The sequence below is a fragment of the Hippopotamus amphibius genome, chromosome X (genome assembly GCF_030028045.1).
Source record: "Hippopotamus amphibius kiboko isolate mHipAmp2 chromosome X, mHipAmp2.hap2, whole genome shotgun sequence".
Lineage (NCBI taxonomy): Eukaryota > Metazoa > Chordata > Mammalia > Artiodactyla > Hippopotamidae > Hippopotamus > Hippopotamus amphibius.
Window position 1 is genome coordinate 46,499,342 of NC_080203.1, and position 17,063 is coordinate 46,516,404.

Below are 17,063 nucleotides of genomic sequence, written 5' to 3' on the forward strand. Positions count from 1 at the left end.
TGACCACCAGGGTGGGAACACAGCCCCAGCCATTGGCAGACAAGTAGATTAAAGTTTTACTGAACTCTGCCCACCAAATTGGATTAAAGTCTTACTGAGCACCATCCACCCAGCCCTACCCACCATCAGTCCCTCCCATCAGGAAGCACCCATGAGCCTCCTAGATAGCTTCCTCCACAAGAGGGCAGACAGCAGTATCAAGCAGTATCAGCACTATTTTGTCTTGTGGAACTGAAAACCACAGCCACAGAAAGATAGCGAAAATGAAAAAGCAGAGGACTTTGTACCAGATGAAGGGACAGGATAAAACCCAAGAAATACAATTAAATGAAGAGGAGATAGGCACCCTTACACAAAAGGAATTCAGAATAATGATGGTGAAGATGATCCAGGACTTTGAAAAAAGATTGGATGCAGAGATCAAAAAGTTTACCAAAGACCTAGAAGAATTAAAGAGCAACCAAGCAGAGATATGCAACACAATAACTGAAATGAAAAATACACTAGAAGGAGCCAATAGCAGATTGAGGCAGAAGGGTGAATAAGTGACCCGGAAGACAGAATGGTGATAATCACTGATGCAGAAAAGAATAAAGAAAAAAGAATGAAAAGAACTGAAGACGGCCAAAGAGACCTCTGGGACTGTGTTAAACACACAAACATTCGCATTATAGGAGTCCCAGAAGAAGATGAGAGAGAGAAAGGACGAGAGAAAATATTGGAAGAGATTATAGTTGAAAAGTTCCCTAACATGGGAAAGGAAACAACTACCCAAGTCCAGGAAGTGCAGAGAGTCCCAGGTAGGATAAACCCAAGGAGAAACACTCCAAGACATATAGTAGTCAAATTGACAAAAATTAAAGACAGAGAACATTTATTAAAAGCAACAAGGGAAAAACGACAAATAACATACAACGGAACTCCCATAAGGATAACAGATGATTTCTCAGCAGAATCTCTGCCAGCCAGAAGGGAATGGCAGGATATATTTCAAGTGATGAAAGGGAAGAACCTACAACCAAGAACACTCTACCCAGCAAGGATCTCATTCAGATTCGATGGAGAAATCAAAAGCTTCACACACAAGCAACAGCTAAGAGAATTCAGCACCACCAAACCAGCCCTACGACAAATGCTAAAGGAACTTCTCTAAGTGGGAAACATAAGAGAAGAAACGGATCTACAGAAACAAAAACAAAACAATTAAGAAAATGGAAATAGGAACATACATCTCGATAATTACCTTGAATGTAAATGGACTAAATGCACCAACCAAAAGACACAGGCTGGCTGAATGGATACAAAAACAAGACCCATATATATGCTGTCTACAAGAGATCCACTTCAGACATAGGGAAACATACAGACTGAAAGTGAGGGGATGGAAAAAGATATTCCATGCAAATGGAAATCAAAAGAAAGCTGGAGTAGCAACACTTGTATCAGATAAAATAGACTTTAAAATAAAAAATGTTACAAGAGACAAGAAAGGACATTCCATAAAGATGGAGGGGTCAATCCAAGAAGAAGAAATAACAATTATAAATATATATGCACCCAATATAGGAGCACCTCAATACTTAAGGCAAATGCTAACAACTATGAAAGAGGAAATCAACAGTAACACAATCATAGTTGGGGACTTTAACACCCCATTTACACCAATGGACAGATCATCCAGACAGAAAATTAATAAGGAAACACAAGCTTTAAATGGCACAATAAATCAGCTTGATTTAATAGATATCTGTAGGACATCACATCCAAAAACAGCAGATTACACGTACTTTTCAAGTGCACATGGAACATTCCTGCTCATAAATCAAGCATTGGTAAATTCAAGAAACTTAAAATCATATTAAGCATCTTTTCCGACCACAACGCTATGAGCTTAGAAATCAATTACTGGAAAAAAACTGTTAAAAACACAAACACATAGAGGCTAAACAATATGCTACTAAATAACCAAGAAATCACTGAAGAAATCAAAGAGGAAATCAAAAAATACCTAGAGACAAATGACAATGAAAACACAAAGATCCAAAACCTATGGGATGCAGCAAAGGCAATTCTAAGAGGGAAGTTTATAGCAATACAATCCTACCTCAAGAAACAAGGAAAATCCCAACTAAACAATCTAACCTTACACCTAAAGAAACTAGAGAAAGAAGAGCAAGCAAAAGCCAAAGTTAGTAGACAAACTGGGACAATTATAAAGACATGGATGGACCTAGAGACTGTCATACAGAGTGAAATGAGTCAGAAAGAGAAAAACAAATATCGTATATTAACACACATATGTGGACTATAGAAAAATGGTACAAATCTACTGGTTTGCAAGGCAGAAATAGAGACAGAGATGTAGAGAACAAACATGTGGACATCAAGTAGGGTAAGCGGGGAGGGTTGGGGGGGGAATGAATTGTGAGATTGGGATACCAAGTTGTACACTCTAAATGTATGCTGTTTATTGTCTGTTAACTGTATCTCAATAAAAGTTCTTAAAAATAAAAGACATACAGATGACCAACAAACACATGAAAAGATGCTCAGCATCACTAATCACTAGAGAAATGCAAGTGAAAGCCACAATGAGAGATCACCTTATAGCGGTCAGAATGGTCATCATCAAAAAATCTAGAAACAATAAATGTTGGAGAGGGTGTGGAGAAAAGGGAACTCTCCTGCACTGTTGGTGGGAATGTAAGTTGGTACAGCCACTATGGAAAACACTTTGGAGGTTTCTTAAAAAACTAAAAATAGAACTATCCTATGATCCAGCAATCCCACTGCTGGGCATATACCCAGAGAAAACCATAATCCAAAAAGAAACATGTACCATAATGTTCATTGCAGCACTATTTACATTAGCCAGGACATGGAAACAACCTAAATGCTCATCAAGAGATGAATGGATAAAGAAGATGTGGCGTATATATACAATGGAATATTACTCAGCCATAAAAAGGAATGAAAAGGTGATATATGTAATGAGGTGGATAGGCCTAGAGTCTGTCATACAGAGTGAAGTGAGCCAGAAAGAGAAAAACAAATATTGTATGCTAACTCATATATGTGGAATCTAAAAAAAAAAAAAAAAAGGTACTGATGAACCCAGTGACAGGGCAAGAATAAGGATGCAGATGCAGGGAATGCACTGGAGGACACAGGGTTGGGGAGGCCAGGCGGTGAAGGGGAAGCTGGGATGAAGTGAGAGGGTAGCATAGACATATATACACTTCCAACTGTAAAATAGTTAGCTAGCGGGAAGTTGCTTTATAACAAATGTTGATCAACTCGATGATGGGTGATGCCTTAGAGGGCCAGGACAGGAAGGGTGGGAGGGAATTGTGGGAGGGAGGGGATAAGGGGATATATGTATAAATACATCTGGTTCACTTTGGTGTACCTCTAAAGATGGTACAAGAGTGTAAAGCAATTATTTTCCAATAAACAACTTGAAAAAAATGTCAATCATCAACTGGAAAATTGATGCTTACAGTTTTCTGGGAATATCAAGGGCCAGTATTGGAACATTATCAGGAAATGTGTTCAGCAATCAACATTACTTTTTACAGTGAGATGCTTATTGAAGAGCTGCAGCCTAAACTTCGTGTTAAATGTAGAGGACTGCTATCCAAGGGCATTGTGATCATGCATGACAAAGCACATCCACACGCTTCTGCCCACACTGTTGATGCTCTGCCAAAATTTCATTTTGAAGTGTTAAAGTATCCTCCCTCTAGTCCTGATCTTGCTGCATTGGACTTTCACCTTTTTGGTCCCCTGAAAGGAGTCCTATGAGGACAAAGTTTCACTTCTGATGAAGAAGTGAAGACAGTGGTGCATTCATGGCTTGCAGCTCAGCCGAAACCATTTTTTAGTGAGGAAATATGAAAACTTGTTGACAGATGGACAAAGTGTATTGAAAACAAGGAGATTATGTCAAAAATGATGTATTTGTCTTTTCTAAAATTTAATTAAAATAAATTGTATAGCCAGAGCATGGATAATTTTGACTTGCCCTCATAGTTCTGGAAGTCCTAGCCATGGCAATCAGAGAAGAAAAAGAAATATAAATTGGAAAAGAAGAAGGAAAACTGTCACTGTCTGCAGATGACATGATACTATACATAGAAAATCCTAAAGATGCCACCAGAAAACTACTAGAGTTAATCAATAAATTTGCTAATAAAGTCACAAGATACAAAATTAATATGCAGAAATTTCTTGCATTCCTATACAGTAACAATGATAGATCAGAAAGAGAAATTAAGGAAACAATTTCATTTACCACTGCAACAAAAAGAATAAAATACCTAGGAATAAACCTGCCTAAGGAGGCAAAAGACCTGTACACAGAAAACTACAAGATACTGATGAAAGAAATTAAAGATGACACAAACGGATGGAGAGATATACCATGTTTTTGGATTGGAAGAATCAATATTCTGAAAATGACTATACTACCCAAAACAATCTACAGATTCAATGCAATCCCTATCAAATTACCATCAGCATTTTTCACAGAACTACAACAAAAAATTTACAATTTGTATGGAAACACAAAAGACCATGAATAGCAAAAGCAACCTGGAGGGAAAAAAATGGAGCTGGAGGAATCAAACTCCCTGACTTCAGACTAAACTACAAAGCTACAGTAATTAAAACAGTATGGTACTGGCACAAAAACAGAAATACAGATCAATGGAACAGGATAGAAAGCGCAGAGATAAACCCACACACCCATGGTCACCTAATCTATGACAAAGGAGGCCAGAATATATAATGGAGCAAATACAGGCTCTTCAATAAGTGGTTCTAGCAAAACTGGACAGGTACATGTAAAAGAATGAGATTAGAACACTTCCTAACCCATACACAAAAATGAACACAAAATGGATTAAAGTCCTAAATGTAGGGCCAGATACTATAAAACTCTTAGAGGAAAACATAGGCAGAACACTCTTTGACATAAATGGCAGCAAGATCTTTTTTTTTAAAGAACTTTTATTGAGATACAGTTAACAGACAATAAACAGCATATATTTAGAGTGAACAATTTGGTATCCCAATCTCACAATTCATTCCCCCCCAACCCTCCCTGCTTTCCCCACTTGGTGTCCATATGTTTGTTCTCTACATCTGTGTCTCTATTTCTGCCTTGCAAACCGGTTGATTAATGGCAGCAAGATCTTGTTTAACCCACCTCCTATAGTATTGAGAATAAAAACAAAAACAGATTGGACCTAATGAAATGTAAAAGCTTTTGCACAGCAAAGGAAACCATAAATAAGATGAAGAGACAACCTGCAGAATGGAAGAGAATATTTGCAAATGAACCAACTGACAAGGGATTAATCTCTAAAATATACAAACATCTCATGCAGGTCAATATCTAAAATACAAAGAACCCTCCAAAGATGGGCAGAAGACCTAAATAGGCATTTCTCCAAAGAAGACATACAGATTGCCAAGAGGCAAATGAAGATGCTCGACATCACTTATTATTAGAGAAATGCAAATCATAACTACAATAAGATATCACCTCACAGCAGTCAGAATGGCCATCATCAAAAAATCTAGAAACAATAAATGCTGGAGAGGGTGTGGAGAAAAGGGAACCCTCTTGCACTCTTGGTGACAATGTTAATTGATACAGCCACTATGGAGAACAGTATTGGGGTTCCTTGCAAAACTAAAAATAGAACTACCATGTGACCCAGCAATCCCACTACTGGGCATATACCCTGAGAAAATCATAATTCAAAAAGACACATGCACCCCAATGTTCATTGCAGCACTGTTTACAATAGACAGGACATGGAAGCAACCTAAATGTCCATCAACAGAGGAATGAATAAAGAAGTGGTACATACATACAATGGAATATTACTCAGCCATAAAAAGGAACAAAATTGGGTCATTTGTAGAGATGTGGATGGAACGAGAAACTGTCATACAGAGTGAAGTCAGAAAGAGAAACAAATATTGTATGTTACATATGTGTAATCTGAAAAAATTGGCATAGGCAATCTTATTTATAAAGCAGAAATAGACACAGACATAGAGAACAAACATATGGGTATCAAGGGGGAGATGGGGAGGTGGGATGAATTGGGAGATTGGGGTTGACATATAAACGCTATTGATACTACGTATAGAATAGATAACTAATGAGAATCTACTGTATAGCGCAGGGAACTCTACTCAGTGCTCTGTGGTGACCTAAACGGGAAGGAAATCCAAAAAGAGGGGATATATGTATAGGTATCGCTATATGTATAGCTGATTCACTTTTCTGTATGGTAGAAACTAATACAATATTGTAAAGCACCTATACGGCAATAAAACTTTTTTAAAAAGATGAATAGCCTCAGTTGATTCTCTGATTACCCAAAACTGACTTCTACCATGTTCAGTGGCTGAAAAATTAGAAAATATGACTTTTATATAAGTGTGCACCACTGTCACGGAAATGCCCAGCTGTGGTGGTGAATGACCCTGAACCGCCCACCCTCTCCATGAACACACCTCCTCCATTACCTGGCAGAGGATTAGAACAGACAAAACTGAGCATCACTTCCAAATCACTGTATGGTTGTCACAGTGTACTTAGGCTTCTATGGCTGTAAAAAGGCAGGAGTACCTGATTATGGCTCCTTCAACTTGTATCTCGGAGTTTTAGACGTTCAAATATAACTGGGTAACACGTGTCTGCTTATTGTAGAGGCCCCCATTATCGTGGAGGAGTGAGTATACTTAGGAGGAAGGTAAGTGGACCCTCAGAACGAAAGCAGTGGGAAAAGCGGGGTAGGTAGGTCAGCCACAGATTCCTGGGGGAATCAGAGTGGACTTGAATGCAGTCTGGGGAGGCAGATCTGGTGTGAGTTATTAACACCAGGTTGCAGGAGTGAGGTCCTGAGTAGACGGGAGGCAGTGGAGTCAGGCCAGCAAGGCTAAAGAGGTGGGAGGGGGAGGAGGCGGGTCTAGGATCTCTTGGCCAATCATAGAGGACTGGGGCGAGGTCTGGGGCGGAGCCTGTCACGCAGCTTATAGCCGAGGGGTTCCACATGGGAAGCCTAACCTAGTCTTCCTGTGTGAGAAGCGGTCTCAGTTCAGCGGTCTGCCTTTCCCTGGTCTTCAAGCCTTCGGGTGAGGACGTGCGGCCCTGCCACAGCCAGAGGACTAAGGGGACAGGAGGGCGTGGCGGCTGCGGGACTGGCGTATCAGGCCTGCTGGAATTGGAGGGGCGAGAGTTGGGACGGGCGATTTGTATCTGCGCCTCCTGGCGAGTCCGCGCCTTTGTCTTCGCAGCGCTGCCTTCTGCGCATGATGTGGAATCCTCCCCCGGTCTGTTCTTGGAAGGTCCGAGAAGGGGGCCCCCAGAGCGGCCAGTCCGCTGTGGCTGCAAGTCCGAGGCTGAGGGTACAAGGAGTTTGGGACTCGGAATGGGCCCTCTGGGGCTGGCCCTTCTATCTCTCCTCTCCCGTGGCTGTTAGGTTGGGCTGGGCTCCCAACAATGATGATAGTTATTTTAAAATGTAAGCAAATTGCTGCTAACAAAGTGGCTTATGCGCAGAGCCTTATTTATTTGAAGTCCTTTTTTCCCCACCTCTGGAGATTGGCAGCCGATCGCTCGTCAAAGGAGGGTCTTAGGGTGACCCCACGGAAGGGAGGCATATTTGGGACGTCTGGCTGCTTGGAGGCCTCTCTATTCTGGTCTGGGCACTAGACGTGTCTTACCCCACCAGGGTGGGGCCAGGCACGCGCAGGAGAGCTCTGCTTTCCAGGCTCAGGGGTCTCCTATGGTCTCTTCTGGACAAACCCGGAATGATCACAGGGCACCTCATCTCCTAGCCTCATCTCCTCCCCTCTCCCCTTGAGGAGAAAATCTGATGAAATGAAAATCAACTCTGTTTGGTTTATCCCATTCTGCTGAAGTCCTGAGTCTGATCATAGTTAGCTGTGCTGTCTTACAGGGTTTACAAACTAGTGCCATAAGGAACTATTATGAGGCATGTAATTAGTTGTGACGGAATTAAATCCCCTCCCCTTATTGCACCTCCTTAATATACTGCCTTTGAGCAGATGAAATGGAAAGAAACTAGTACAATTTATGCCATCCTTTATTGTGTGCTGCTCCCTAACTCCCAATAAAAATGCCTCCCAAAGTAATTGAATACAAAGTGGAGGCATCTCCTGTTACAAATTCATTAGCTGGTTAAGCCCAGTCTTTATTTTTTCTTCTATCTCTGTCTGCTCTTGTGCTTCTATCACCTCCATTTGACTTTCCCTGTGATTTTTAAAAGAGTCAGACATATTGACTCCGGTTTTAGAGCATTTTGGTTTCTAGTGCATCCTGATTCAGTGGCTTTTACTGCATATCGGAAATGGGGTGATGATGTGGAATTCAAAGCAGTTTGATAAAAACATGACTTTCCTAAGATGTGTTTTCTTGTTGAAAATCAGAAGATAAAGTACATATTGATATTAAATGAGAGAATTTTGGGTTGTGATCCATTAGTATGATAATATTTTTGCCAGTTAAGTTAAAACAATTTTTCCAGTCTTTCATTTAGACAAGATGAGTGATAAGCCAGACTTGTCTGAAGTGGAGAAGTTTGACAGTTCAAAACTGAAGAAAACCAATACTGAAGAAAAAAATACTCTCCCCTCAAAGGAAAGTAAGTCATGGGGCAGGGGGGTTTCTAGTGAAGAAAAGCAATGCAGAATATTCATAAGTTCAGTAAATAAATTCTTCTAGTAAATGTTGCCACAAAGTAAGCAATGATTATGTAACCACTGAATTTAATACAACAGTTAAAAATATCAAATAGTTGTCTTATTACTTGGGTTATACAAATGGTTCTTACATGATAAACCCAAGAAATAATGGGGGAATACAGAACCAATTTCCTGTTGGAAAAATCACTAAAAATCACATTACAACCAATTTTGGAATATTGTACTTAGCACTAGAAAAATCTTAATTTTGTCAATTTTATGGTTATTTGGAATTTTCTGCATCTAACAATTTAGGTCCATCATCTCATTCCTAAAGAACTATACAAACTCTGCAGTTTTGGCTTTCTGTACCTGACAACAAGATAAGGCAGAGAACAAGTTTAGATCTTGGGTGCACTTGGGCCTCCCAGGCTCAAGGGATCTGTTTTGCCTTTGGGATTTACAGCCTGATGGAGAAACTCCAAGCATATTCACAAAACTGAGGGGCACTTTTTGTCATATTGCTGTTATTTGAGAGTTTCTAAGTTAGTCAAAATTTTCCAAAGAGGTGTATCTTCCTAATTATATAGTGATAGATAAATCTGAGGAAAATATTTCACTTGCTCCTCAATCTCTGAATATTCTATGGAAAAAATGGCAACAACATAAATCTAACTCTGAAATGGAAGAAAAAGACACAGTTGAGGTAGATTCTAATGTTCAGGTGGTTAACACACCCACCCACCCACACCCCCCCCCCCACACACACACACCCAACTGAGGATTTGTAGTAAGTGCCTTGGCATTCTAAATTTAAAGCAGATATGGTAGCTTTCAGTGATTTGGCAAATAGTGGCAAAGAGCTCTCTTGGAAGCAACTGAACTTAATCTTAGGAAAATACCCTTTTAACGATTGCTTGTGTTTGTCTTTTTCCCAGCTATCCAGCAGGAGAAAGAGTGTGTTCAAACATCATAAAATGGGGATCTCCTCCCAAGAACAAATTTCAACACTGCCTGAATGTCTTGGTTTTAGACTTGTTTTTTGTAAACCTATGTGCTTGTAGAGATTTTAGCCATCTTCTGACGTGTTCTCATCCATAATCCCTGGCTGAGAGGTCAGGGGTAGCCAATGTTTCCTTACTTTCATTTTTACGCTTTCTATTGGTGCATAAATTCCAGCTGTCTGATGCTGTCAATAATCTCACCATTGATGATCTTTGTGCATGTAGTTCTTGCATCCCTAAAGGATAAGCAACTTTAAACTTTCTACACTGGATGTCTCCATTGTTTCATAATCTTCATGAAGTGGCATGCATTTACAGCTTCTCACAGTTTATTTCACTTCTAATGTAGCGAGAAAATAATAAATATAATCATTATGTTGAGACTCCTGTGGTAGTCCATTCTTGGTGGTCTTCTAAGGACTGAAAGTACAAAAGGGTACTCTTCAGCCAAACAGAATGGTTGAAGGAAGGCCACTTTAGCAGAATAGTTACATGGAAAAGGCTCTTCTCTGTCCAGGTCCAGTGGGCCCTGACTTGCTTTTTTCCATAGTTGGAATCATAGAATTTGAGACCCATGAGAGAGGAGGTAATGTGGATTAATATCCTTATCTTGGAGATGAGGAAATGAAAACATGGGGTCTGAATTGATCTTTTAAGGTGAATAAGGATTGGGATTTAAACTGAGTTCTCTTGTTTTCTGAAAGTGTTTTTCAATTTAATGACAGGAGACCCCCAAGGCTGGGGTTGGATAGGGAAGGGGGCTAGAGACACTTGATAACACCCACTTTGCTAAGCACATCACATCTTCTATTAAGCATAAACTCAGATATCTAATACCTGCTGATGACCTGCAGCACTGAACCGCTGATCTGGTTCTTGTCCTGAACAGAATCCACTCTCTTATGAACCAATCATTTTTGGTGTTCATGGTGAGCACAAGGAATACATATAAATGGGAGTGTCCCAATTCCTGCCCATGTGCAATATTTTGTCACTTTCAACTTACAAAAACCAGTCATTTATAATCCCACCAATTAGAAGCATTAGCATTTGGGTGTATAACCATCCATACTCTGGTCTATTAATATATAGGCATGCCTCAGGGATATTGTGTTTCCAGACCACTGCAGTAAAGCAAATATTGCAATAAAATGGGTCACACAAAGTTTTTGGTTTCCCAGTGCATATAAAAGTTATGTTTACACTATACAGTTGACCCTTGAACAACATGGGTTTGAATTGCGTGAGTCCACTTATACACAGATTTTTTTTCAATAAATATGTGGAAAAAATGTTTTGGGATTTGCCAAAATTTAAAAAAACTCACAAACCATGTAGCCTAGCAATAGCAAAAACTTAGGGGACTTCCCTGGTGGCACAGTGGTTAAGAATCCGCCTGCCAATGCAGGGGATACAGGTTCAATCCCTGGTCCAGGAAGATCCCACATGCCGCAGAGCAACTAAGCCCGTGTGCCACAACTACTGAGCCTGCACTCTAGAGCCCGCGAACCACAACTACTGAGCCCACGTGCTGCAATTACTGAAGCCCGTGTGCCTTAGAGCCTGTGCTCCACAACAGAGAAGCCACCGCACTGAGACGCCTGTGTACCACAAGGAAGAGTAGCCCCTGCTGGCCACAACTAGAGAAAGCCCGCACACAGCAACAAAGATCCAAAGCGGCCAAAAATAAATAAAATAAATAAATAAGTTTATTAAAAAATTAGGAGAAATATGTCATGAATGCATAAAATATATGTAGATATACATATAACATAGAATATATGTCTTAATCTACTGTTATCAGCAAGTCTTCCAGTCAACAGTAGGCTGTTGGGAAAGTTTGAGGGGAGTCAAAAGTTTTACATGGGTTTTTGTCTGGGCAGGGGTCAGCGCCCCTAATTCCTGCATTTTTCAAGGGACAACTGCAATGTAGTCTATTAAATGTGCAATAGCATTATGTCTAAAAAATGTACATACCTTAAGTAAAAAACACTTCATTGCCAAAAAATGCTAATCATCATCTGAGCTTTCAGTGAGTTATAATCTTTTTGTTGGTAGAGGGCTTAAAATAGTGCAAGAATTACCAAAATGTGACACAGGGACATGAAGTGAGCAAATGCTGTTGGAAAAAAATAGAACTGATAGACTGGCTCAACACAGGTTTGCCAAAAACCTTCAATTTGTAAAAAACAAAAACAGAAAACACAGTATCTGCAAAGTGCAATAACGTGGAGCACAAAAAAATGAGGTACACCTGTATGTATCTTTTCCTACAAGAAAGGGATTATGCTGTTGGGACCTATTTGAAAGGTCAAGTATTATCTTACCACCCCTTTCTAAAGGCTTACTCTCCATGGGAAGTGGAAGCTGTTTTCTTTGCTAGAGCATAAACTTCTACAAGCAAAAGAGTAGGCATGAGGTGACACAATCATAGGTCTTAGTGTTGCCAGAGGATTTGAGACTTGGAAGTAACCATGTTGGCCACCAAGACCTAACCTCTTGCTTGAAATAATTGTCCAATAGTATTGTTCATTCCCTTGCAGTGACCTGCTGCTTGTACTATGCCCAAACCTGCCTCCCTGTAGCTTCTATCAAATAGACCTAGGACTGTATGCTGGAGACTCACATAGCATAGGTAATCCCTGCTCCAGTATTTGAGGACGGCTGTTGTGTGACTGCTCCCATACCTCCAAGTCTTCTACTTATGACACTTCTCAGATCCTTTGGACCCAAGTTACATGCATGGGGAGCTACCCTGGTTGCTGATGTGCTCCAATTTGTTCATTATCAGACCTCTTTGGATCCTGATACCTTCACATAACACATTTACTCTGCTTCCAGTATTGCCACTTACGAATTTGAGAAAGATGCTGTATATCCATGATAAATTCAGCAAACTCTGCATTTGTGCATTAATTACAAGATTAGGCCTATTTCAAAGGGCCTAAAGGATAGCATGAACATCATCAGATGAGCTGGAGTTGGACAATAACTCCCATTGTTCACTTGCATCTGGTAACCATTCTTTTCATTAATGTATTGATTCCACCCTGGACAGCATAAGTGCTAAACTAATTGGGAGCAGATGACAAGAATGTGGCAGGAGACAAAAGACTTGTAGCTGCTAAGTGAATACTCATACAAATATAAGATGAGAAAAAGGATTGCCCACCTGGAGTAGTTTTATCCTGCCTTTCTTAAATATATAATATGGGGACACTCTCCTAGTTACTAGATTTATTGCCTATCCAAGGGAGATAATTTTTTCTCAGTAAGTCCACTATGAGCATGGAGATTTAGGGCCTGAATCAATTTATTAATTGCAAAATTGGAGGAATGGTGTCATCAAGATTGCAACATACATCATTCCTGTCTTCCTTCCCCCTCACAAGAAGACTCACTAGCAATTATCCATAGACAAGATACTATTGTGAAAACTCCAGAGCACAGGGATGAGGCTGAAACCTCACTTGGACCACAGAGACCAAGAAGGACTGCATATTAGAAGGGCAGGAGGAGCAGCTACACTCTGATCACATTGCCCCTCCCTCAGGCTGATAAAGCGCTGCACCAAGAAGGACCTCCTGGGCTTACAATTTCTCCACTGGGAAAAATAGCAAAAGGTGGACATTCAGCTTTTCAGTGTTGCAGAACATTTCCCAGGAAGCTCACATGGGTCTCACCTCACAGGAATCACTGGAAAAATCTACAGGGCTTGACCATTAGGGGACAGATAGAGATGGAGAAGGGGAGCAGGGCTTTAAACAACCTGCACTCAGATTTAGGCAGACTGCATTCCTGCTTACAATGGGGCCTGAGCAGACATCCTAGCCAGTGACTCTTCCCATCTGCAGAGGTGAGCTGGTGGCCATGTCTAACCAGGGAGCTTGCTTGGAAGTTCTGCCTGATTTGGGTCCTCAGCCAATGAATCATAAAGGCTGTGGAGCCCCTTCTATGGGCAGAGAAGCAAGTTCACAGCCCTACCCAACTGCTGAGTATAGCCTCTAGTCCCAGCTGACCAGGAAGCCTGGCCAGAGAACCTAGCTAGCAATGGAGCCCATCTTACAGCCCTGCTTCAACAGGGAGTCAGGTATGGGTCAACACATAAAAATCAATATGTGATACACCACATGAACGAAATGAAGGATAAAAATCACATGGATCATCTCAATAGATGCAGAAAAAGCATTTGAAAAATTCCAATCTTTTCAAGATAAAAACTCTCAATAAATTAAGTATAGAAGAAATGTACCTCAACATAATAAAAGCCATATTTCACAAGCCCACAGCTAACATCATACTGAACAGTGAAAAACTGAAAGTTTTTCTTATAAAATAAGGAGCAAGACAAGGCTGCATACTCTCATCATTGTACTGGAAGCTTTAGCTAATGCACAAGACAAGAAAAAAAATAGAAGGTATATAGATTGGGAAGAAGACATAAAACTGTCTTTTGTTCACAGATGCCATGATAATATGTGTACAAAATCTGAAAGAATCAACAAACTCCTAAACAAGTGATTATGGCAAGATTACAGGATATAAATACATATGAGTCAACCGCTTTCCTATATATCCCAATGAACAAGTCAAATTTGAAATGGAAAAAAAACCCATCTATATTAGTACCCCAAATATAATAATTAGGTATAAATATAGCAAATTATGTGCAATATCTATATGAGTAAAACTACAAAACCCTGATGAATGAAAAACTAAAAGCAAAGAAAAACTAAGTTAATGGAGAGATTGCATATTCACAGATAGGATGACAATGTCGTCAGGATGTCAGTTCTTTGCAAATTGATGTATAGATTCAAAACAATCCAAATCAAAATACCAGCAATTTAGTTTGTGGATATTGACAAAGTGATTCTAATGTTTATATGGAGAGGCTAAAGGCCTAGAATAGCCAACACAATATTGAAGGAGAACAAAGTTGGAGGACTAACACTACCCTACTTCAAGACATACTATAAAGCTACAATAATCTAGATAGTGTAGTATTGACAAAAATTGGACAAATGGAATAGAACAGAGATCTCAGAAACAGAGCTACATAAATATAGTAAACTGATCTTTGACAAAGGAACGGAGGCAACAGAGTGGAGAAAAGACAGTCTCCACAATAAATGGTACTGGAATAACCGGACATCCATATGCGAAGAAAAAAAATGAATACAGATACTAACCTACAGAGTTCATAAAAATTAAGTCAAAATGGATCACTGACCTAAATGTAATATGCAAAACTATAAAACTTCTGTGAGATAACATAGGACAAAATCTAAATGAATTTGGGTTTGGCAATGACTTTTTAGTTGCAAAACCAAAGGCACAATCCATGAAAAAAGGAACTGATAAACTGGACTTCATTAAAGTTAAAAATTTCCACTTTGTGAAAGACACTGTCAAAAGAATGAAATGACAAGCCACAAACTGGGAGAAAACATTTGCAATATATATCAGATAAAAGACTATTATCTAAAATATACAAATAACTCTTAAAACTCAACAATAAGAACACAACCTGATTTTAAAATGGACAAAAGAGCTTAACAGACATCTTGCCAAGGAAGATATACAAATGGAAAATAAGCATGTGAAAAGTTTAACTTCATCCATCATGAGAGACATGTAAACTAAAACAATGAGATACTACTACACACCTATTAGAATGGCAAATTGAGAACAACAACATTAAATGCAGAGGAGAATATGGAACAACAGGAACCCTCATTCATTGCTAGTGGGAATGCAAAATAGCACAGCCACTTTTGAAGACAGTTTGGCGGTTTCTTTCAAAACTAAACATACTCATAGCATATGATCCAGTAATCATACACCTTGGTATTTACACAAAGGAGTTGAAAACTAATATCCACACAAAACCCTGCACATGGATGTTTATAGCAGATTCGTTCATAATTGCCAAAACTTGGAAGCAACCATGATGTCCTTCAGTAGGTGAAAGGATAAATAAACTGTGGTATATCTGGACAATGGAATATTATTCAGAGCTAAAAAGTAATGGGCCAATCCAAGGGTCCTCAAATCACTGTGCTAACTGGCCAGTAAAGTGAAAAAGTAAACAAGGAGTAATGAGTGAGCAACACGAGGGTGGCACTGAGAGTCATCTATTCCAGCACCCAAATGTTCTAGATGATCTCCAAGGCTCACAATTAGATTGTCATGAAGAACAAGCCAGGAATACAGTTGGAAGAGCCAAACCAAAACCTAGGCTCCCTCTGAGACTTATGGTCTTGCACCTCCACCATAAAGCTTTTATCATCAGCCCTTTAAAATGATGCTTGGTTTCCGTATTTGTAAAATGGAAGTTTAACAGCCTATTTGTCTCCTTCACATTGTGTGGAGGATTCACTTAAAAGAAAAAACCCTCAAAACATAACTCTGGATGTCTGTAACCCTGTTGGTTCTTCATTTCAAAGGCTACATGAGCTTGAGGTGAAACAAACATGAAATGATGCTCCTTTTCCTTTCTAAATGGTTACTTGAATTTTTTTCCCCCTAGGTGAGAGAGGATAGTAACTTTGGACAGTTCTTTGCCTGTGGGGGAGGAACACCACTTGAGAAGATTAATTGCAAGCTCCTGAGGGGCTTCAAGCCTTTAAAGAAGGGCGTGAGCTCATAGCCTCCTCCTGGAGAATCTCAGCCTCCGCCTCTCACCAAATGGTGCATCCCCAATTGCCTTTCCCCGCTCTCTTGGTTCCCATGGTACCCTGGGCACATGACCTGTCCTGCTACCTGGGAGACTGGCCACCCTTTGTTTTCAGGTTTTGGACTCTTCTACCTGGAATCATTGGCAGGGGTGCACTCTGGCTTGGTTTCATCATCTCCACAGTTGTGTCCAACCTCTTCCTGCTGATCTCCCCTCCTGCCGTGTCCTCCGTGGTATGCCCCAGGATCAGATTGGAGAGGCAGAGGGACTTCAGTAACAGGCACAACCGTGGGGCAGCTGGTCAAGGACTGCCGGAGGTGAGGGTGCAGTGTCCTGAGGGTGTGGGGGTCTCTTGCTGCATGAGTCCAGCTGCCAGTCCTCTTCATAACCAAAGGCGAGTTTGGGGCTGAAATTAAGGAGGAAGGGGGTTATTCCCAGACTAATTAAAGACAGCTGGAGTTGAGGAAGTTTCCTCTCCCAGTTCAGCCAGTCCCATGCAGTGTGCCCTCTGGCAAGTCATTGTCCATCTCTGGACCTTGATTTTTCTCTTCTGCTTGACCAGTGCTAAACTTCTTTGATTTCAGGAAAGGCAACCCCGCTAGACCCATGTTCTCCTTCCCTCAAGGCTGTTTGAGGAACCTAGATGTTCCAGT

The 17,063-nt window shown here is 40.3% G+C and overlaps 1 protein-coding gene and 1 pseudogene across 1 annotated transcript; both read left to right on the forward strand.

The window, feature by feature from the left end:
• LOC130841426 (nuclear RNA export factor 3-like) overlaps nt 1-17,063 on the forward strand; it is a 579,609-nt pseudogene that overhangs the window by 522,121 nt on the left and 40,425 nt on the right.
• Nucleotides 772-10,114, forward strand: TMSB15A (thymosin beta 15A). The gene is made up of 4 exons (XM_057717392.1): nt 772-800; nt 7,118-7,155; nt 8,571-8,687; nt 9,666-10,114. The coding sequence occupies exons 3-4, from the start codon at nt 8,588-8,590 to the stop codon at nt 9,701-9,703; spliced, it is 138 nt and encodes a 45-aa protein (XP_057573375.1). The 5' UTR covers nt 772-800; nt 7,118-7,155; nt 8,571-8,587; the 3' UTR covers nt 9,704-10,114.